At 33.1% G+C, this 24,767-nt stretch overlaps 1 protein-coding gene across 3 annotated transcripts in view; it reads right to left on the bottom strand.

Moving 5' to 3' along the window:
• Positions 1-24,767, bottom strand: part of IBTK (inhibitor of Bruton tyrosine kinase) — a 97,042-nt gene that overhangs the window by 8,620 nt on the left and 63,655 nt on the right. For 2 of the 3 annotated variants that reach the window (XM_044246645.1, XM_044246652.1), the window contains exons 22-26: positions 21,423-21,571; positions 19,703-19,866; positions 18,116-18,208; positions 17,513-17,656; positions 5,174-5,320 (exon numbers count right to left, since the gene is read on the bottom strand). In XM_044246645.1, the coding sequence (XP_044102580.1) occupies positions 5,174-5,320; positions 17,513-17,656; positions 18,116-18,208; positions 19,703-19,866; positions 21,423-21,571 (697 nt within the window). The remainder of the gene's footprint in view (positions 1-5,173; positions 5,321-17,512; positions 17,657-18,115; positions 18,209-19,702; positions 19,867-21,422; positions 21,572-24,767) is intronic. The other variant, XM_044246661.1, reaches the window with a different exon arrangement.

Here is a 24,767-nt window from a genome sequence, read left to right as displayed (position 1 = left end):
GAAACAGCTACAATTTTACCTCAACTTATCATCTTGTTCTCACTGAACTCTATTACATGCTAGAAAATATTCTAAGCATTGGTAACTCAGTGAGGAGCACAGATCAATCTCTCATTGAGATGACTCTCCTATGCTTTCATTGAACATATAGTTAGATATACAGACATTAAAATACTTATAGTTGAAAACATTAGACAAAGAATCACACTAATAACTGTGAAAAGTGTGATGAGTGAGAAGTGCTATGGGAACATATCATAAAATACTGACCCAGTAAGGGAAGTCTGACTTCTCCAAAGAATATAACTGAATAGAGACAAAGAATCAGAGTCAACTAGTTAAAGGGTAGTGTCAAGAAGTAAATGGTATTTGAGAAACTGAGAGAAGAACAAGATAGAGAAAATCCAGAGATGTTAAAAGAGAAAGATAAGAGGTTGGAAGAAAACAGACTACGAAGGCCTTAAAGCCCAGATAAGAATTCTAGCTTTTACCCTAAGAGCAATAACATCTGCCATTTCAAAAAAGAATATAACTGCCTCAATATACTGGAGTAGAGGAAGATAGGTTATGGCAAGACCAGTTAGGAGGCTACTCAGGGTGGCCCAGGTGAAAGATCATAGTAATCTGAATGAAGGTAAAAACAGTGGAGATACAATTTAATATATGATTTAAGGGTTAAATCATATATTAAGGGTTAAAACTGGAGTGTCCTGATGATAGACCGAATATTAGTAAGGAAGGTGGAATAGTAAAGACTTGCCATTTAACAAGGAAGAAAATTCAGGAAGAATGGATTTTTTAAAGGAGAACTTTTATCCTTATTTTAAACTAAGCATTATGATACACTTTTTTATTTCCAGTTAACCATAAAATAATCCATTCCTCTCATGAAGAACTGGACTTCATATACGCATTTTTTTAAATTGAAGTAGAATTAATATATAATGCCGTATTTGTTTTAGGTATAAAGAGTGATTAACAATTCTATATATTATGCTATGCTTAACCACAAGTGTAGTCACCATCTATCACCATACAACATTATTACATATTATTGACTATATTCCCTATTGTGTACTTTTCATCCGCATGACTTATTTATAACTGGAAGTTTGTTTCTCTTAATCCCCTTCATCTATTCTGCCCATGCTCCCAACGCCCTCCCTTCTGGCACCAACATACCCATTTATAGACATGAATGTTTTGCTTATTTCTTTTGTTTTGTTAGACTCCACTTAGAAGTGAAATTATATGGTATTTGTCTTTGTTTGACTTATTTCACTTAGCATAGTACCGTCTAGGTCCATCCACGCTCTCACAAATGACAAGATCTAATTCTTCTTTATGACTAAGTAATAGTCCATCACACACACACACACACACACACACACAATCTTCTCTAACCATATATCAATTGATGGACACTAAGGTTGCTTCCATATCTTGGCTAATGTAAAAAAAAATGCAATAAATACAGGGGTGCCATGTAACTTTTTGAATTCATATTTTTGTTTTCTTTGGGTAAATCAGGAAGAATTTTGGAAGAAAAATCAGGAAGAATGGGCTGCTTTGTAATTTTGTTTGATTTTATGAAAGGAGTTTGAGGAAAACATTGTTTGGTTTTAGACAAAGTTAAAATATTTCTGAACATCCAAGTAGGATGGAGTTATGAAGAAGAAAACTGAATAAGGCTGAAGCTCAGGTGACAGTTGTGAGCAGGCAATATGATTTTTGAGTTTTTAGTGTATAGCTAACTGAAAATAGAAGCTATACTAAGAATATACTAAGAAAGAATGAGAATATGACCTGTAATTGAACTTTAAATAGAATGAGTCATATAAAAAGTTCATGTTTTTGGCAATATGGAGGTCACTGCTGAACTTAATCTGAACTGTTTCAGTTTAGTAATGGGACTGGAAGCCAGACTGGATTAAGAAGTGATTGGGAGCTGATAACTCTTTTGAGAAATCTGGCTGTGAAAGGATTAGGGGATTGGTAATGATAGGACAACTGTTAGAAGAAAGTGTGGGGGATGACTGATTCATTACCTCATCCAGCCCACATGAGAGAGATTTAATAAGCATGTATACAACCAGATGGGAGGCATCTACCTAAAAGTACGAAGCTGAATATCCACAAGAAAAGAGAGGGATAATTCACAGCTTAAGGCTTTTAAAGTAGAAAGGAGTTAAGATACCAGCACAGGTATAAATATTAACCATAGATAGGAAAAATAACTCTTTGAGTACAAAATAAGAAAGGAAAAAAAATGAATAAAAATAGAGGCAGACTTAATGTATTTCACAGTAAGAAAACAGGGAAGTTACATGTCTTCTATTTAAATGCCTGGTCTACACCACTCATCACACAACTTACAAAAACCAGTAGTAATCTTATGTTTCTCTTATATCAATAAAAAGACTATACTGTATTCAATTTTTAAAAATATTGTGATAGATGCAGGATCATTACAGAGTGTGACAACCAATTTTTTAAAACAATAATGAGATATACAAATAATGACTTTTTAAAACATTTGTTTAGAATTATGTACCTAATAGACACACTTATGAAATAAATATATAAACATAAATCCAAGTATATGGGTACAGTGGCACTCAAATGTAGTTGAAAATAAACATTTTTACTCTGAGAATTTAATAACATTTAAAAGCCTACCTGTCATTTAGGAATGGAATAAAATGCCCCTCACTCAACATCTTTTAAGAATACAACTTACAAAATACTGAATAGCTCTACATTGTTTAGTTCAGTCATTTTCAGTGTATCATAAAATGTTCACCAAACTTTGTTAGTACTTTTCTGAAATACATTTTGAGACTAATAAAAAAATATGCACTCAAATACTTTTTTTTCCAAATACTTTTAATACATTAAAGATCACTGACATGTTAACTTCTGTTGCCAGGTTAATTCATTTCTATACCAATTCAAGAAGAAAATTTCTTCTGCCATCTCTGTTTAAATGAAGTATGCTCTTAGAGAATCTTAAACCATTTATAAATTTCAGTCAGAATTTTCTTAATATCAGACAATTAAATGCTGAAATAAAAGTTGAGGTTGATACAATTTTTCATTATATTTTATACACTTAATTACAAGTGTAAGGTTTCTCTTTTGGACTGTGTGTTCTCTACAGGCAGGGGCTAAATTCATTTTATCACTGTAACTCTAAATACTTGTCAATTTTAGAACTACAAATGTCTTAAGTCACAACCAATTCTGTATTTATGACCCTAACAAACCAGCCTTAATATTCTCACTTTTTCATAAGTAAACATATAAAAAGTTGATCTATTTTATATGTTAGAATTACATTTAAGATTTTTGTAGTGTTCCACTAATAAAAAAAGTTTTCATAAACACAGGAGATAGACAAAATGATTTCTTCAGATTCTTTCTGATCTGATTTTCTGTATCATTTAAGTAAATGGCTCAGATCTTTGGTCCCAAATGTACACTATAATAAGGCAGGAGGTCACAATATCAACAACGAAAATGTTTAAAGAGTTCATCTAAACCAGTAATTTCCAATGTTGTTAGAAGACTTTGATAGTTCCTCCGGAGTTGCTTACAAGGCAGATATGATAAGGTTGATCTATAGTATTGTTCCCAAACCCCTCTTCTTAATTCAATCAGAGAAAATTTATATTAGATTAGATTAGATTAGAGAATTAGATTAGATTAGAGAAATTTATATTAATTTATTAACTTATTACTGGAATTAGACATAAGATTTCACATTAAAAATGGCTTAGAGGAAAAAGGCCTAACAAATAGTGTTTAAAAAGCTTTATCATTATGTAAAATATTAATCTGGTCACAGTACGACATTCTTAATTACATTTTTGTTTTGTCTAAAATACTCTAAGGATTAATATCTTTGGGAGGCGTCATATTAGCAGAAAGAAGAAAAAAAAATTCCATTTAGTCAACCAACTTGAAACACGGTTTTTTCTTCCAACACTGGATTATCTAATGCTCCAAAAATGTTCTTTTTTGAACAATGATTAAGAGAATTTATATACCATGGCATAAAGGCTATTTTTATTAGAAAATTGCTTTTTAAATTATGATTAGATTTTCATGTTCCATGTAGTCATTTAAAATATGAAACATCTTTTAGGGTGCCTGGGTGGCTCAGTGGGTTAAGCCTCTGCCTTCAGCTCAGGTCATGATCTCAGGATAATGGGATCGAGCCCCGCACTGGACTCTCTGCTCAGCAGGGAACTTGCTTCCCCCTCTCTCTCTGCCTGCCTCTCTGCCTACTTGTAATCTCTCTCTGTCAAGTAAATAAAATCTTTTTTAAAAGAATAAATAAATATGAAACATCTTTTAAGATACACTGAACTGGGTTGCCTGGGTGGCTCAGTCGTTAAGCGTCTGCCTTCGGCTCGGGTAATGGTCCCAGGGTTCTGGGATCGAGCCCCACATTGGGCTCTCTGCTCAGCGAGAAGCCTGCTTCTCCCTCCCACTCCCCCTGCTTGTGTTCCCTCTCTTGCTGTGTCTCTGTCAAATAAAGAAAATAAAAAAATAAAAAAAAAACACTGAACTTTAAAAACTAGTATCAAAAATAACTAGAGAAAGAACTGGAAACACCCAAACATCCATCAACAGATGCAGATATATAGGCTGCTTTATGACAATGAAATACTACCCAGTAGTAAAATGGAATGAACTAATGATACACATAGCAACTTGGATGAATCAAAAACTATATACTGAGTAAAAGAGAATTTTTAAAAGTACAGATTACATGATCCTACAGGTATAAAACTAGAATATACAACATAGTCTCTATTGACACAAGAGGATTAGCAGCTGCATAGAGAGCAAAATGAGGAAGCGAGAAAGAGATCACCAAGGGCCATGAGGAAAGTTCTGAGAATGACGGTTATATCGTCACTGTCTTGAATATAGCTGGTAATGGTTTCACAAATGCATACATATGCCAAAACATCAAACTGTACACTTAAGGTATATACAGTTTACTGTAAGAAAATTATACCAAAATAAAGCCTCAAAAAAGCAAACATGTTAATTTTGAATATAAAAGAATGTGTAAAACTCTGCCTGATAAATTTTTAAAGATTATTTCAGAATGTAAAACCACCACAGAATTTTTTAAGGTAAGAAATGTTTAACTTATTACCTTTCAACTTTTGGAGCCTGGCAATTTTCTATTCCTTTAAAACAAACTTTTCTGACATGATTTCCTGAACTATGGCCAATAACAGATTTTTTTTCTTCTAAGAAATCCCGGAATGACTTGGATGAAACTGAATGCAGAGAAGATGCCCTACAAAAAAGAACAAAAATCAGTTACAACATCTATTTTTTTAAAAGGTCATTGTTAGAAATTACCAGGAGAAAAGGAAGAGAATGTATATAAAAATTTCACAGTGATGATCTATAAATTGGTTTTTAATGTGATGTTAGATTCTTGCTGTCAGTTGTGAACTAATCAAAATGATGTGATAAAAAACAATGGAGACCAACACTGACAATAACCCAGATGTTGAAATTAGCAATGATATTAAAAACAAGTGTTATAACTAAGCCTCAGGCAGCAATAAAAAATGCTCAGAATAAATTGAAGAAGAAGCTCAGGGAAAAGAAACTATGAAAAAGAACAAAATAGAAATTCAAGAACTTTTAATACAGTATTTAAAAAACAAAGTTTACTGGACGGATGGAATAGCCAATTCGAAAAGAATCAGTAAAACTGAAGATAAATCAACAGACATTTTTAAAACTAAACAAAGGGAAGAAAAGACTGAAGAAAAATTATGCCATGGGGACTTATCAGATAATATCAATAAGTCTACCATAAGCGTAACTGGGAGCACCAGAAGAGGTTAGAAATATGGCAGACAAAAATATTTAATGAAACAATAGCCAAGGATTTCCCAAATTTGGTGGAAGATAAAAAGATTCAAGAATTTTAGCAAACTCCAGAGAAAATCAATCTAAAGAAAACCATACTTAGACATGTAATAAACAAACTGCTAAATACCAAAGATCAAAAGAAAATCTTGAAAGAAATATAACACAGTATGATACTCTTATTAGAAAAAAGGAAAGCCAAAAGACAGTGGAACAACATCTTTAATTTTATGAAAGCTAGGAAAAAATGCTATCAATCCAGTATTCTATATCCATCTGCGTGAACCTGGACAAGGATCCTCTCCAAGTCAGGATCAGAAATGACGACAGTCCTGGCTAAACCTTGATTACAGCAGTGTGGGATACTTGAGCCAGGGACACCCATAAGCAATTACTCAGTGAAGCCTGACCTAAAGGAACTATGAGACAATAAACTGATTGTTTTAAGCCATTGTTTAGGGATAATCTAAGGATTATCTAAATAATACATTAGTTAGGGTTATCTAACAAAATTAAGATACCACTGGAATTAAAAAAATAAAGATTATAAGTATTTATATTTACTTTATGTAAATACATTTGATAAAAAACAATTTATTAGGGTGCCCTGGTGGCTCAGTTGGTTAAGCATCCAATTTCAGCTCAGGGCATGATCTCTGCAGTTATGGGGTCAAGCCCTGTGCTTAGTATAGTCTGCTTCCCCTCTTTCTCTCCCCCTTCCCACTCAGGCACTTTCTCTCTGAAATAAATAATCTTTTAAAAAAATATTTATCAAAGGTAACAAAAATATGAAATAAAAATATATATAGACCTATCTCTATTTTAAAAACTGAATTAATCCCACCAGCTTTTTTAACTGTAGAAATTAACAAGTTGATTCTAAAGTTTATATGGGAATATAAAAAACCTAAATTAGCCAAAGTATTCTTAAAGAAATACAAAGTTGGAAGAAGACAGAACAAGTCAGAGTAATCAAGACAGAGGGGTACAGACATATGGATTAACAAACAGATCAGTGGAAAAGAATAGTGAGCTCAAATACAGATCTTCATATACACAGTCATTTCAATTTCTTAATTCCCAAAACAATTCAGTGGTAAAAGTATTTTATCTATAATAAATGGTTGATAGAAGAAAAAAAACTTTACCTTTATCTCATACCATATCCCAAAATTAATTCAAGGTGGATCACAGACCTAATGTAAAACCTAAATATCCTAGAAGAAAACAAAACACTATCTTCATAACTTGGTGGTAGGCAAAGGTTTCTAGGACTTATACAGGAATAAACACCAAATAAAGAAATGGTGAATCAGACTTAACCAAAATTAAAATTTCTGATCACAAGACATTAAGAAAATAGAAAATAAAATAATTTTTTTTTTAAAAAAGGGAAAGAAAAAAGAAAATAAAATCTGCAAAACACATAGTTGACAAATGGCTTGTATCCATACTGTAAAAAGAAAGAACTCCTAGAGGGGTGCCTGGGTGGCTCAGTCAGTTAAGCATCTGCCTTTGGGTCGGGTCATGGTCCCAGGGACCTGGGATTGAGCCCTGCATGGGACTCCCAGATCAGTGGGGAGCCTGCTTATCCCTCTCCCCACTGCTTATTCTCTCTCTCTCTCTCTCTCTCTCAAATAAATAAATAAAATCTATTTTTTTTTAAAGTACTCCTAGAACTCAAAACTAAAAAACAAGTAGTAAAAGACAAGGCAATTTCAAAAAGCAAGCAAAAACAATTTGACTAGGCACTTCACAAATAAGGATATGCTAATGACCAATAAGCACATCAAAGAGTCCTCATTATTCATCAGGGAAACACAAAACCATAATGAGAGGCTGCTGCACAACCACCAGTATGGGTAAAATTAACTGACAATACCACATGTTGGTAAGAATATAAAATAACCAATGCTCTTGCTGGTGGGAAGATAAAATGGTACTAATCCTATGGGAAAAGGTCTGGCAATTTCTTAATAAGTAAACATACATCTTCTGTATAATCCAACAATTATCTCTAGTATTCATCCAAGAGAAACTAAAATATATGCCTGTAAAAAGGCCCAAACAAGAATGTTAACAGCAGCTTTATTCATAATTGCCAAAAACTATTCAACAGGAATAAACACAAATTGTGTACTCATACCTTGAAACTGAAAAACATGCTGAATGAAAGAAGCCAGACAGAAAAAAGTACATTATGTTTGACTCTCATTATATAAAGTTCTATAAGATTTGAAACTAATCTGTGGTCAAAGAAGAAAAATCATGAGAGTGGTTGACACTGGTATGGAGGAGGCGGCCAGGATAAAAGAGAACTTTCTGAAGAAAACTTATTCTGGGATAAGGGTAATGCTCAGCAATTTATTAAAAAGATAATAAACAATGACTAAATGAGGTTTTTTCCAAGGAATGCAAGGTAGGTGTAACAGTTAAAAAAAAATCAATATAAAACATACATTAACAGGATAAAGTAGAAAAATCTTACGGAAAAGACCTATGATCCAAAATATGACCAACAAAAGACAAAGATCAGTCATTTCAGAATATAAAACATGACAGTTTTGGAACACTGTTTAATGCTTTTCTTATAAAGTCTAACATTCACTTAACATACGATCCAGCAATTCCACTCCTAAGTATTTACTCAAGAGAAATAAAAACACGTCTATTATGAGTTACACATAAATAATAATTTTTCATAAAAATATACTGGAAACCTAGTATTTCTCAACAAAAGAGGAAGAAATTACAGATAATTGCAACAACATGGATGAAGCTCCAAAACTTTAAATTGAATGACAGAAAGCCAGACATAATACAGAACATAACTGTACTTATATGCCATTTATATAAAGTTTGAGAGCAGGCAAAAACTAAGTTATAGTGACAAATTTCATCAATGATGGCATAAGGTAGAGACTGAGAAAAGGTACTACAATGATGGAAATATTTCTTTTTATTTTCATTGGGGTGGTAAAGACACAGATCATACATTTGTCAAAACTCCTATACACAAAATTAGTGCATTTAACATATGTAAATTATTCCTTGATAAAGAAGTTTCTTTAAAAAAAAATAATAGAAAAAGAATTTGGAACTCCTTCCCAAATGACTAAACTTAAGCTAAAAAATGCCAAGTTTTGGTAAAGAGGTGGAGAAAGCACAACTCATATACCATTGATGAGACTGTTCTGTGACAGCCACTAAAAATGAATATATGCATATCTTATGATCCAGTTATTCCTAGTTATATACCCAACAGAAATACAAAAAGTACTTCAACAAAGACATGAACTAGAACATCTATAGCAACACTAATCCTAATAGTAAAATACAAAGATATTCAAATGCAAACAAAAGCTGAATGAGTAGGTTGCGGTATATTACACTGTGAAAATTAGTACTCATCAAAATATGAATGAGTTTCATAAACATGCTGAACAAAAGGAAGCCAGACACAATTCTATTGGTATGCATTAAAAGAAAAATCTATGGAAAGAGAAGTCAGGATAGTGGATGATAAAAAAGATAGTGGGTTGGTGCAGTGGGAGGAGACGTAGAAAGGTGGCAGGAGGGGACTCAGAAGATGCTGGTAATGTTATTTTTTGATCTGAGTGCTGGTTGCACCGGATGTGTTCAGTTTGTGAAAATTCAACCTATAAACTTATTATAACTGTACTTCTAAGGATATATTGTTTTAATAAAAAGTTACTTAAAATGCAAACCTAATTTTACATTGAAAAAATAGAGGAAATAAAAATTAGATTGATCTAAATACACAAAATGAATCACACCCACACAGATGTAATACTTTGATAATTAGTTGAAAGTGAAATGTATTTTAGAATAATACCAAAAAACAGGCAAAAAATTAAAAAATCTATACAGACTAATTTAGTTTTCAAAGAGTTGCTACTCAGATTTTTATAATATCAATCTCTTAATTCAACAATCAGTGTTGTATTTTATAATCAATGCAAAAACAATTTGAGGATAATAGGTTTATCAGCTCTGTTGCTAGGCTACTGGGTTCAAATTTTAGCTCTGACCTTGAGAAGTTAACTTTTGTGTTTCCTCATCAATAACATGAGGTTACTAATACCACCTCCATCATGATAATGTCTGTTATGAGGATCAAATTATTAATTTATAAAAAAAATAATTAAACCAGTAGCTGATACAGAGAAATGCAATGTTAAGTCTTACTATCCATGATTTTCAGAGCATTTAACAAAACTGTGATCTAAAAGAAAAAGGAGACAATGAGAATAAAGAAGTTCTGACATGAATATAATCAGTTATGACAGGCTTAGTATCTCTTTCCTTCTAAAGTCTCAGAAAAATAACTTTTAAAAGATAACCTTTAGCTACTAGTTATTTAATACACTAGAACTACATCATATCCTTAGCATCATTTTCAGAATCCTTAACATTAGAGTCAAAATTATAAGCAATAATAATGTAAATAATTTCCAAGCCTAACTTTAAATATTTTTTCTATTTTCTTTACTCAGAGAACAAAGTGGTCATGCTACTAAGTGGACACAAATGATCACTGGATTAATTCCCCAAAAAGTTAAATTCATACTGACAAGAAATCATAAAGTCCCATACCTAGATTAAGTTCATAAACTATTTGAGATAGCCCATAAAAGACCAAGGCCTTCTAAAATCCTGTATTTTGTCTGAATATCTCATTTGTACCTAACTCTGATCTAATTACCAAACCATATTTGCAAAACACTTTAACATGCATCATGTAATTTAATTCTTCCAGTAACAATCCTAAAAGACTAGTATTTTTATCATATCCTGTGTTTCAAAGAGGAGTGAAACTGAAGTTCAGGGATCACCAGAGAGAAGGCAGAACTGGGATCCAAATCCACTTCATGATGATCAGAGAACTCCTTCTTTATCTAGTCTACCACTGCCTTCAGTAAGAAATCAAGGCAACACTTCTTATAAAGTGCCAAAGATAACACAAATAGTAAGAAGATATTGATGATTCACACTTTGTTTTGTTATAGTATGAACTAAGCATCCTGTGTAACAAAACAGTAACTTTTTACCAAACTTCTCAGTAAACTTTTACCAAATTGCTCAGTAAAGATTAGATCAATACAAAACATCTCAGGTAAGATTTTTCTAAGAAAAAAAAGTTTGCCAAAAACTTAATACATGTTAAGGAAATCAATTAATTGTGTGGCCACATGACAAATCAAGTTATAATTTAAAGTACAAATGGCTAACATTTATATATTTGATTAGACAATGTTGAAGGTGCTATGCTTAATGTTTCCTGCTTTAACTCAGTTTCAGCTTTTTTTTTTTTTTAAAGATTTTATTTATCTGACACAGAGAGAGAGAGATCACAAGTAGGCAGAGAGGCAGGCAGAGAGAGAGGGGGAAGCAGGCTCCCTGCTGAGCAGAGAGCCGGATGTGGGACTCGATCCCAGAACCCTGAGATCATGACCTGAGCTGAAAGCAGAGGCTTAACCCACTGAGCCACCCAGGTGCCCCTCAGTTTCAGCTTCTTAATACGCCCGTGAAATCGGTACTGTTTTTAGCTCTATTTATGTACAAGGTAAGTAAGACAAAGAAAGATTAAATAACTGATCTAAGTTTATTTTGCTACCAAATAACAGATCCATATTTAAACTCAAACAAGGCTCACTCCAAAACCCTAGGTTAATCACAGTATATACTGTGTCCACATATAAAAGTCATTTGCTCTAAGTAAAACCTTAAATCACATCAGAGAAACACGACCTACCTAGGTATTCATGCTAAAAATATTTCTTCAAAAGGAACTTACCTGACTTGACCATGAAATTTTTCCCTAAACACATACATAAAATACATAAATACATACATAAAACATAAAAAAGTTGAACACATATACAAAAGAATCATTCCCCATTTCCTTAACAACTCCTCCTTCCTCCCAAAGCACACATACCTAAAGGTTTCTATTAGCAAACAAGGTAACTATGGTGTACAGTGTAACATTAGCAATTTGGGAACACTGCTGGCCAATGTTCTTGACTGAGAATCCATTCAATGTCTCTAAGTATTCATGTTTCTAAATACAGAAATTTCACAATGATCTATAAAGCAGAAGTTGTCAGATTCATCCTAGGGGTAATTTAGGGACTCCTATATGTGGTAAATGATACATACTTTTTAAAAAAAACTTTCAAAACTTTTTTTAAAAAGCTACTGGTAGTATCTCCTTAGGAATATATGTAAGTAACAGTCCTTATAAAATACCTTAAACTCAAATGTTCATTAATCATGCAGTCATTATCTATAGAAAGACTTACCAGATTTCTATATTCTTTCTACTGATCATGCCATAATTTGAAATAGTATCTGATTTCCCATAATTTTGCTTTCTTAACTCAGGCTCTGGCTATTTTCCATCTTAGCAACCACAGTAGCTTTAGGAAGAAGCATTTGTAGACATTTGTAACCACATAAAAAACTGAGACTTTATTTCTCAGCTAAAGCAGCCCTGAACTTTTAGCTTTAATAAATAAAATTTTTAGCTCTAAAAGTTAAATAATTGAATTAGTTTATAATTTATAGGTTACCTCTACATGGAATTTGGAAGAATTTATATTCATACATCAAGCCAGGCCACAAAGATTATGCATTCATTCACTCAGGATAACTGGTAAGAAATGTATTATTTCTCTAAGTAAAAGAGGTGATAAAGAAAGTGGCCAACTCTCATATATAAACTTGGTGTTTTCACATTAGATTTAAGTTCAGCTGATCAGAACTTCATTCTAATGCAAGAACCAGTTATCTTTAATACATATTACCACACCTAACTGTAGACAGCAGGAGTACAACTATATATTATGAGACATATAAACTAGGTGAGTGAATCTGTGAACAAACTAGTGAAAATCCCTCCCACAATCAGAAGCAAATTTACTGGACTAATTTGTGATTTGCTAATGAACTGTAACTTAACCTTAATATTAAGATAAATACAGCATAAAAACATGTTCAACAAAAATAATACTGTGTTAGAGGATTCTTCAGGATGATGAAAATGCACCTTTGAGAAATATCTTTAAAAACTTAGATCACGGGCGCCTGGGTGGCTCAGTGGGTTAAGCCGCTGCCTTCGGCTCAGGTCATGATCCCAGGGTCCTGGGATCGAGTCCCACACAGGGCTCTATGCTGAGCGGAGAGCCTGCTTTCCTCTCTCTCTCTCTCTCTGCCTGCCTCTCTGCCTACTTGTGATCTCTGTCAAATAAATAAATAAAATCTTTAAAAAAAAAAAAAAACTTGTATCACTGCAGTATTGAATATACTCTCTATATACACCATTTGAAAATCACATTAAAATGCTAATTTTAAATTTATAATTTATTCACAGTATAGTAAAGTTTAAATTCTACCAACTTTCTTTAGACTAACATTTACATGGGATATTTCCAGGAAAGCAATCCTATTCTATTTTTTAATTTCTTCAAGCATATATTACATGTATTTATGCCCTATGTATAAAAAGTATTCAAGAATCAAATGATTTTTTCCATTCAGACTAAATATGGATAAAAATTCATGAATTCTAAACATCAATCATTTTATTTAAACATTTTTAAGATTACTAAAAAATACCTTGATTTGTGCCATTAACTTATAAAATGTCCATAACCAATATATATATATAATATATATAATATATATATATAATATCCTTATTTTATATATATACAATTATTTTTTTTAAAGTTTTATTTATTTGAGATGGAACATGAGAGACAGAGAGCACAAGCTGGGGGAGCAGCAGGCAGAGGGAGAAGCAGGCTCTCCACTGAGCAGGGAGCCCAGCACAGGGCTCAGATCTCAAGACTCCAACATCATGACCTGGACAGACACTCAACTGACTCAGCCACCCAGACACACGTATATAATTATCTTTATGTACATACTTATGTACATATAACTTACACACATATATTTTATCAAGTTACCTCAGCCTATTGTTTAATGAGTACAAATCAAAGAAGTATATATATTCAGAAGAATTTAGCAAAAATGAACTTTAAAAGATACTTCAGATACCAAAAATAGTCTTAAGAAGTCATAAGGACATAAGTGATTAATTTTATAACTCACCTTGATAATTCAGAATAAAATTATAATTAAATTTATTTGGTATCCTAAGATACATAAAACTGCTATTGATTGGTTTATTTTTTTAAATTTTATTAAAGTATAGCTGACATACATTAATTAGTTTCAGGTAGTCAACACAGTGTTTCACATTTATACACATTGTGATCACCGACCATAAATCCACCATCACCAAAGTACTTACGCATTATTAACTATATTCCCTATGCTACGCATTGTATTTACGTGTCTTACTTATTTTATGACCAGAAGTGTGTTATTTTGACTGTTTAATCCTCTTCCCCTTCTCCCAGCTGGTAACCACCAGATTGTTCTTTGTATGAATGAGTCTGTTTCTGTTTTGTTCATTTGTTTTTTAGATTCTACATATAAGGGAAATCATATAGTATCTGTCTTTCTCTTTCTTATTCACCTAGCATAATACCTTCTAGATCCATTAATCTTACACAAACAGCAAATTTTCATTCTTCTAATTTTTTTTTTTAAAGATTTCATTCTCTTTAATGGCTCCTACTCCACTTTATGTATATATACCACATCTTTATCCTTTCATCCATCAATGGTACATAGTTGTATCCATAACCTGGCTATTATAAATAACGCTGCAATGAACACAGGATTCTATATTTATCTTTCCAAATTAGTGTTTCATTTTCTTCATATAAATACCAGAAGTGGAATTGCAGGATCATATGGTAGCTCTATTTCTAATTTTGTGAGAAGCCTCCATACCGGTTTTTCATAATGGCTGCACCATTTTCATTCCAGCAACAAGTTCCTTTTCCTCTATAGCCTCACCAGCACTTGTTATTATTGTCTTTTTGACAATAGCTATTCTGACAGGTGTATGGTGATAGCTCATTGTAGTTTTGATTTGCACTTCTTAGATGACTAGTAATGTTGAACATCTCTTCAGGTGTCTGTTGGCTATCTCTAGGTCTTCTTTGGAAAAATGTATATTCAGGTCCTCAGACCATTTTTTAAAATTTGGTTGCATTTTTTGTTTTGATATTGATTTATAGGAGTTCTTTATATAATTTGGATATTAAATCCTTATCAATCACATCATTTGCAAATACCTTTACCCAGTTAGTAGGTTGCCTTTTCGTTTTGTTGGTTTTCTTTACTCTGCAAAGGCTTATTGGTTTAATGTAGTCTCATTTGTTTATTTTTGCTTTTTTTTTTTTTAAAGATTTTATTTATTTATTTGACAGAGAGAGATCACAAGCAGGCAGAGAGGCAGGCAGAGAGAGAGGAGGAAGCAGGCTCCCTGCTGAGCAGAGAGCCCGATGCGGGCCTCGATCTCAGGACCCTGAGATCATGACCTGAGCCGAAGGCAGCGGCTTAACCCACTGAACCACGATGCTCCTGTCAGAGGAGACAATTCAAAAAAATATGTTACTCAGGGGTGCCTGCGTGGCTCAGTTGGTTGAGCATCGACTCTTGGTTTCAGCTCAAGTCATGATCTCAGGGTCATAAGATTGATCCCCATGTCAGGCTCTCTGCTCAGCAGAGTCTGCTTAAGATTCTCTCCCCATCCCTTTGCGCCTCACCTGACTTGTGCACACACATTCTTTCTCAAATAAATCTTCAAAAAATACTGCTCAAAAAAAAAAAATATATATATATATATATATATTGCTCAGACCGATATCCAAGAGCTTACCAGCTGGTTTTTCTTCTAGTCCTCCTAATCAACCATCTTCCCTAGGATCTTCTTCTACTTTTTGTTTTTAAATAATGAAACTGATTAAATAGCATGGTTAAAACTGTATTACCGAGCCCAAAGCCTCCTCATGTACATAGTTCATTCTCTCAAAATGAAGTATAGTTAGTGTCCTGAGAACTGATCCAAGAACTTTTGGGAACTCTTCCCTACTTTAGGGAAAACACAACTCAGTGTTCCCACAAACCCTACAGAGGCAATGACCAAATCATTCTACCATATATTGTCTCATATATAGAAGTATGCCACAAATACTGATGAATTAAAACATTCTACTAAACTTATTCTCTCAAATTTTACTCCTTTTTACTTGGGTTTTCCCACCTTTTTCTTTACCTTCTTTTCTGTAATCATGCTTTAGATCTAGAAGTAGCTCTGAAAGACATTAATTTAGTCCATTTGGTAGCACTCAAAATGAGCTGCCACTCTCTTCAAAGTAACTTACATTTTAATTAGGAAAACTATTCTCTTACAAGTAGGAAAATGTGGCATTAGAAGCAATGAAGGGGCAGGGGCACCTGGGTGGCTCAGCGGGTTACGCACACAACTTTTGATTTCGGCTTAGGTCATGATTTCAGGGTCATGAGACTGAGCCCCGTGTACAGCTCTGCACTGAGTCTGTAGCTTAAGATTCTCTTTCTCCTTCTGCCCTTCCCCGCTTCCCCACCCCATTCACTTTCTCTCTCTCTCTTTCTCCAAAAAAAAAAAAAAAAAAAAAAAGATAGTAATAATAATAAATAAAAGAAGCAAAGAAAGGATTCCCTCCAACAAAGGGTAGACTCCAAGACCCTTTTCAGTCCTTATGAGGAAATGGGAGTTCAATGGATCTCTTGCCCTTCACACTATCCATATACTTTTCCTCTAGAATTCCTTTTTAGTTTTTAATGATATAAACTACAAAGAAAAGGGAGGCTGGAAGGGAAGCAGGAGGTACAACCTATTTTATATACCTCAAATTCCTAGCTGACCTTTTTGGAGATTATTCCTATTAATCCTGCCATTTCAGGTAAACTCTAATGGAGTAAACTTAGAGCAAGTAAATATGCCTGCTTAAAAGTGATGATGAAAAATGAATACTGTTATGCTGAAAATTAATTAATTAATTAATTTAAAAAATAGAAAAAAAGAAACAAAAAAATAGTGATGATGAAAGCCATAATTATAACAACATAAAGATATTCATGATGTATCCAGAAGGACAAAGAAATTAAGGTGGTAAAAAGAAATTGTGTTTATCTAATTTTTCTATGATATATATTGTTTCTTAAAAAAACAAAAAAAATAAGACTGCTTCCTTAAATTACTTTAGCTATACACACTAATTAGAATACAAAGAAGTGGGGCGCATGGGTGGTTCAGTAGATTAAGTATCTACCTTTGGCTCTGGTATGAATAAGCCACACATCAGGCTTCCTGTTCAGTGGAGAGCCTGCTTCTCCCTCTCCCTAAGCTCCTCCCCCAGCTCCTGCTCTCTCTCTTGCTCTATCTCAAATACAAAAAAGAAAGAAAGAATACTAAGAAGAAATTGTATCTATGTACAAAAAATTTTGGAAACCATGATGTAAATATCAAAACAAAAACACAAGGTCTAATTTTTAACTTAAAAGCAAAGAAAGGAATGACATATTTGAAAAGATGGGAGGGAGACCAAGAAGCCAAGAACTACCTTGCAAGCTAATGCACAGATCTCTGTTTATTTTAATAGAATTTAAAGCATACCACGCATTCGCTGATTTTGGAGTTTTTGAAGGAGCAGGTGAAGCTGTTTCCATGCTATTCATTCCTGAACTGTTTTCTTTGGTAGTCATTGCAATCATTTTTCGTTGCTTCTGAGAAAGTTTAACTCCATGAGAAATCACTTTGCTAGAAATTAAATGAATTAGCATTAATTTCTACATAATGAAGGTTACAGGTAATTATATTGCTTTCTGTTTTTCTGATATGATTTTACTATTATTGGATCAAAATGGCCACAAGATTCAACAGAGACATTAACAATTTACACTATCAATAATCAAATAATAGCTACAAATGAGCCTTCCTACTAATGTATTACACTTGCATCAAAAATATCCACAATGATCATTTTAGAGGCCTATTTTTGATAATCAACACCATATTCCACAAGAGCTGGACTATCAATCCAACTCAATCTTTAGCATATATTTAAGAAATGTTAAGAATGCCCAGGAAAGAGCTTATAATATGAGTTAAATATCAAATATAGAAAAACAAAAAAAGTCCAGTAGGTCTTTCCAATTCTTTAGAACAGAACTATGAAACAACACAGTCTTTCCTTTTTTATGATTTTTTTAAACCAACCCCAAATTTGTCTTTGGTGTAGCTCCACATTTTTGTCTACTTTCTTCAATCTGCATGATGGTTCTGAGATCCATGACAGGAGGGCTGATAGGACTAAAATACATATAAAAGGTACTTTACAACACAGTTCTTGATCCATAAAGTCCAACCCCCAAACTTCACTGAAACTGTAAACTATAAATAAGATTGATAATGAGACGATTAGGTTTGTCAGCTATGGCCAAATTCAAAAAGTATACCCTGAATGAAAGCTACTTTTATGTCTACATAGAACAACTAAATACATCTGAAATCTAACTCAAACTCTTAAAAAGAAAAAAGAAAATAAAAAAGGCCGAGTGATAGAATGATTTTTTATCCAACTCACACAGAAGTAATCAAAGTTATGCATAAATTCTTATCCTTTAAGATGAACAGAACTTGTAAATTATATTCTTTTTTTTTTTGCAAATTATATTCTATTTTTAACAAAAGTCTTACTATTGTCTAATTTTTTTTTTTAAAGATTTTTTTTATTTGTTTATTTGACAGACAGAGATCACAAGTAGACAGAGAGACAGAGAGGCAGGCAGAGAGAGAGAGAGAGAGAGAGGGAAGCAGGCCCCCTGCCGAGCAGAGAGCCCGATGTGGGACTCGATCCCAGGACCCTGAGATCATGACCTGAGCCGAAGGCAGCGGCTTAACCCACTGAGCCACCCAGGCGCCCCACTATTGTCTAATGTTAACAGCAAAAATTTAACAGTGAAGCTTGCGAGTGCTCAATAATATTAGAAACCCAGCTGAGGGATTTAATACTATAATGAGAAAAAAAAATTTTATTAGAAATAGCCAATCTATTTTGCTGATATTACCCCAAGCATATTAGTCTTAAAACATATTTAATAAAACAGTCTAGTTCTGGTCTTCCAACTTTGTAAAATACAGTACATTTCAAAATAATTATATAAATATAAATAATTGTGAGTCATATATATATAATTATATAATATATAATTGTGAGTTAATTAAGTTTTAGCCTATGATAAACCATAGTAGGTAATATAAAGATGAAGCACAACTCAATAAACACTTCAAAAGAATACTGCATTCTAATTATATCTACTCCAATTTAAAAAATTCACTTTTCCAAACAAAAGAAAAACATGGATTTAATATAGGCAAGAAACCTCTGAAAAATAACTGAATAACAATACATTTTGTGAGAACTTAAATACCCTTTAATGTGCTAAAAAAAAAAAAAAAAGATAAAGTAAGCCAACAAATGACAAAATAGTATATATTAGTTAAAACTCCCATTCAGGAAGACTATCAAAAAAAAAAAAAACAGCTATTAAATCAATACATCTAGATATAGATATCTCTGTGTCATGTAGTATTTGCCAGTTTTCACAAATGACAGTACAAAGGGAACTAAATTCTGGGGGGAAAAGTGCTTATTTTAGCTGGCCACTAATTTGTATGCACATAGGTAGTTTTCTGTGCATTAGAAATTTACATTAATACTTGTAAAATGTGCTTCATTAAAATTTCCACAGGAATAAAAATGAGTATTTCTCAAATAGGCACACAACAAAACGAAAATCCTACCTGAAAGACCCAGCAACCCAACTTAAAGAGCTTGTAGTATCAATTCTGTTACTTGGAATGGTCTGTGGAGCAGATACATTAAGTATTGGTGATTTTTCCCATGGTTTTAAATCTTCTCTAGAATATGTAGGCGGTATACCATTAACATACGGTTTAATTTTCCCCTGGAGATAAAAAAAAGAAAAATTTAAAATATGAGTAAGAGCAGGCACCTAGTATAGTATCTAACATATAGTTGGTACTTAAATTGTTGGTTAAAGTATATTAAAGCATAATATAACAAGAGTCATCCAGCATTCTTCTAGTTTAGTACCTTAACCAATTCTCAAAACTTATCAGTGACTATAACCCAATTATCATGAGCTTTGGGAATAATCTTTGGGGAGTAAGTTTGCACATTAAATCCCTATTAACATTAGTATTAAAGAAACACATTAAAAAAAAAAAAGAAACACATTAATGAAGTTGTTCAAATAAGGTATAAATCAATAACCTTAAAATTAATGTCCATGACTTTTATGCCGAACTTTCATTTTGTTTCATATTAATGTCATATAATTCACTCTGATTAAAATTAAAAGTTAAATAATATTGACAGCTCAAAAGAAACCCTGAAAGAATTGCCATTACAGTAGGTCAAAGAAGTTATTAAAATGGCTATTTCCATTGCCAGGATAGAAGATTATTGCCAGACACTGTCAGCATGCCTTTAATCTTCCTTTTAAACCTCATCTGTCTTCTATACCACCTTCAGGTTATATATGAATTGCCCCCAAACTTCTATACTACACACACACAAAAAAAAATAAAAATAAAATTTTAAAAAAACACATAAAAAAAAAAAATCAATCCGTGAGGCCTAGAATACCAAGAAGAATGGGTAAATTTTCCATTGTCTCATGAATTTCTCAAAGTCCTAATAGTTCTGTGGAGGTCTAGGGGTTAGAGAAAAATGACTGTATCTAGTAAGTTAGACACTTTACTTTCCCATAGATTAACGATTATGGAATAAAAGGTTAAGATATATCTAAAAAATGCCCCCCCCCAGAGTTTAACCAAACTAAAATTCTGCAGCATAATGTCAGTTATGCTAGAATCGGAGAACTCTACTCCAGATTGTATTGCTCCTAACAACATGATAGAGGAAAGAGACTATGTGGAATGTGAAGTTAGGCTTACTTTCAAAATTATTTTAACAGTTTGGCTTTTTTTTAAAGATTTTATTTATTTATTTGTCAGAGAGAGAGAGAGCATACAAGCAGGCAGAGTGGCAGGCAGAGGCGGAGAAAGAAGCAGGCTCCATCCCGAACAAGGAGCCCAATGCAGGACTCAAATCCCAAGACTCTGGGATCATGACCTGAGCTGAAGGCAGTAGCTTAACCGACTGAGCCACCCAGGTGCCCCTTGACAGTTTTGACAAGTAATTTAGCTTAAATATATTCTTCCATAGGTCTATACAGTGTTGCTATATTCTGTATCAACATTATACTTTAATTGCAGAAAGAGGATTAGAAATATAATGTCATAAAAGGCTCAAACTGCCATTAGAATCTTTAAAACTAGAAACATAATGCAAATTTGAGAAAACTAATACTACACATATTATTATTTTTTTTTTTATAAACCAGCCAGGAGAGTATTTTAAAGATAGAGCAAAAAATAATAAAAAACTAAAGATAAATTGTCTGTAGATCTAAAATTTGAAGAAATAAAAGCAAACCTCGAGTTTTTCTGACTGAAATCCTGCTGTGAAATCAGGAGACTGTAAATCTCTAGGACTACCCACTCCGGCATAGCTTCCTTCAGAGTCTGATGTCAACAGTTCTGGAAGAGATTCTGCAGAATTGGTCTTACAAGACTTTAATAATCCTGAAAGGTAAAATTTTAAAAAAATATTTAAACACGTATACATTAAACAAGTATATTACATTCAGTGAACTAAATAGAGCTAAAAACTTCCATTTATCCGGAGATTTAATAACATTTATATTATATTCACTGTATCAAATCTTGACAATTCAAGCTAACTGATGAAAAAATCAGTTAAAGTAAAAAACTGAAATGGAGAAGACTTTAAAGAATAGCTTCAGCCATTTCAATTACACAACAATTATGCAATGAACCGAAGGAAGGCACTTCTTAAAGAAGTGATTCAGAACTTCTCCATAAAAAAGAAAGAATTAATAAACTTCAGACCTTCCCCTTTCTCATCTCTCTGTACCAAGTTCTCTGTACCCATGCAGAGAGGTACTGGCCCCATTCTGTGTGGGAGAACATTGTATAGCATTTCTATTCTAGTTAACAGACTAGCCCAGTAGCAGAGTCTATGCTTAAGCAAACTGGGGCTTATTGGAGGATTTTTACTTCTGGGGAAAAAAAAATAAACCTGTGGATTGAAAGCTATTTTAATTAGTTTATCACCTAAAGCAAAAGGGTTGTTATGAAATGTACATACCATTAATTCTCCTAGGTAACCTAAATACCTGTCTCCCTGACATATCTGGTATCCGTATTCATTCATACATCAGAGTCATTTCAGATGTAAATAGGGGAAACAATAAACTTTTGTTTAAGCTCATGTGTTTTTTTCACATATTTCAATTTTAGTAGGATCTATATGAGGTAGCAAAAAAACATTAACACACATATATGAGCTATAACCACAAGTAACTTAAAGTTTTACAAATGACTTCAAAATAAAACATAGCTCTCATACATTCAAATAAGTGTGTTTTCTTTAAAGTAAATCACTTTGACAATGTCTCTTTCATTGCTGTCACTGCTAAAATAGTTTGGAATCAACATTCAGCACCCCCATAATCTTTTAAATGTTTTTAAGGGCACCGAATTTTTTTTTAAAGACGTATTTGTTCACTTCAGTGAGAAGAAGAACATGAGCAGGGAGGGCAGAGGGAGAGAGAATCCCAAGCAGACTCCACACTGAGCATGGAGCAGGACACAAGGCTAGATCTCATGACCGCAAGATCAATAACCAGAGCTGAAACCAAGAATGGTTATTTAACCAACTCTTCAACCCAAGCACCCCAGCAGCAAATTTTTCTCTAAAGAGAGTATATTTAATGCCAGAATGCTCCCAAAGGTCAGTCAGAAATAAATCTAATGAATAAAGATGAGGTTTAAAGTGGCCCACAACTAATTTTCGTATAAAACATTTTCACAGAATGTCTTTTGTCTAATGTTAAGGATCAATAAAAATAAATTTACTTCCAGAAGTCTTTTTGGTCCCCAGTTTAAATTTTACCTTTAAGGGGCACCTGGGTGGCTCAGTCAGTTGAGCATCTGCCTTCTGCTCAAGTCATGATCCCAGGGCTCTGGGATTGAGTCCGACATGGGGCTCCCTGCTCAGTGAGAAGCCTGCTTCTCCCTCTGCCTTTCTCCTTGGCATGTGCTCTCTCTCTCAAATAAATAAAAGCTTAAAAAATTAAATAAATTTGACCTCTAACTCATCATCTGCTTTGGCCACAAATAGAGTAGTACAGCATAAAGAACACAGTACTGGAATTTAAAAAATAAATTCTATTTCTGCCTGTCACTGCCTCAAATCACTGAAGTTTTCTGAGTTTGTTTCCTCAGGTTTAAAGGAAGGGACATAAACTAGATCATTATTAATGTCTCTTCCAGTTATGAAATGCTAAGATTCTAACACCTGTGCTAATAGTATCACAACTTAAAGTAAACCAAATGGGGTGCCTGGATGGCTCAGTCAATCAAGCTGTAAGACTCGGTTTCAGTGAGGTCAGGATCTCATAGTTCTGATATCCAACCCCATAGCAGGCTCCATGGTCAGCATAGAGTCTATTTGTTCTTCTCCCTCTCCCTCTGCTTTACCCTCCCCTCACCCCCCACTCATGGTCTTGCAAATAAATAAATAAATAAATAAAATCAAATATCTGCTTTTTCCCTAAGTCTTTTAGGTAACTGGAAAAATCACTAGTTTCATGACTGTCTCTCCATTTATTCCATCTTTCCATCAATCCACCCATGTGTCCTTCTAAGGACTAGGGGTAACTCATGTAACACAGAGAACACAAAATCACAGAATTTTACATTCCTAAAATGGGAATCAGATGTAGTAAATGTGAAAGACCTATCTTCGGTGCTTCATCAATCAATTTAGGTATATGATGATCTTTTTTATATTTAGGTATATTATCCTTTGTATATCTTTTTGTATTATCTAAAACAACTATTCTTGACATGATTTATCCTTTGAGCATTACTGAAACATCAAGTACCACAATTGTACATCATGTTAAACATAAAAAGACATTCTTTCTTTACTCTGAATGACAACTCCTCCCCTCCCCCCACAGGGACAAAACTGTGCACTTGAATATTTCAAACTTACTTTATCAGGCTGACTGACTATGAAAATACTGCTTATAGAAATTGTACCTGTTTATGTCTTACTGCTATAAACACACATATCATTTCTTAAAGCCATACTGCAGTCTCAGTATTTTATGGTCATACTTCCGAATTTTTATCTAAAGAAAATATTAAAATTTAGGTAGTTTAATCTGCATCTAATCAAATGAATCTAGTATAGCACTGGCCTGAACTTTTGAAAACAAAAAGATGTGAGAACTGCTGCTCTAGTTAAAAGAGACTAAAAAGACATTGTCTTTCTTCATAGAATACTAGATCTTTTTTAAGGTCAAAACATAAAAAGCTACAAAAACATTCTTGGACAATTAGAGAAATCTGGACAGAGATTATAATGCTACATATTAGTGAATTAATGCCAGTTGTCTTAGATGCGATGATTCTGTAGATGTGATAGTGATATTGTGGTTATGTAGAATAATAACCTTATTCTTAGGAAAGTCATATTAATATTAATTCACATTAAAATATCATGCCTACAAATTCCAAGTGGATCTATAAAAATTGTTTAGAAGGTTTGGAGGATGAGGGAAAATAGCAATAAAAGTCTATAAGAAAAAGTAAATGTGGTAAGAGGTTAATGATACATCTGAATGAAGGGTATACAGATTTCCATTTTTCTTCATCTTTTTAGTATAAGATTTCCAAAATAAACAAA

This window comes from Neovison vison, chromosome 1 (genome assembly GCF_020171115.1).
Source record: "Neovison vison isolate M4711 chromosome 1, ASM_NN_V1, whole genome shotgun sequence".
NCBI classification, from domain to species: Eukaryota; Metazoa; Chordata; class Mammalia; order Carnivora; family Mustelidae; genus Neogale; species Neogale vison.
The sequence above is the reverse complement of the archived record's forward strand: the minus strand, read 5'-3'. Positions and strand labels throughout refer to the sequence as shown.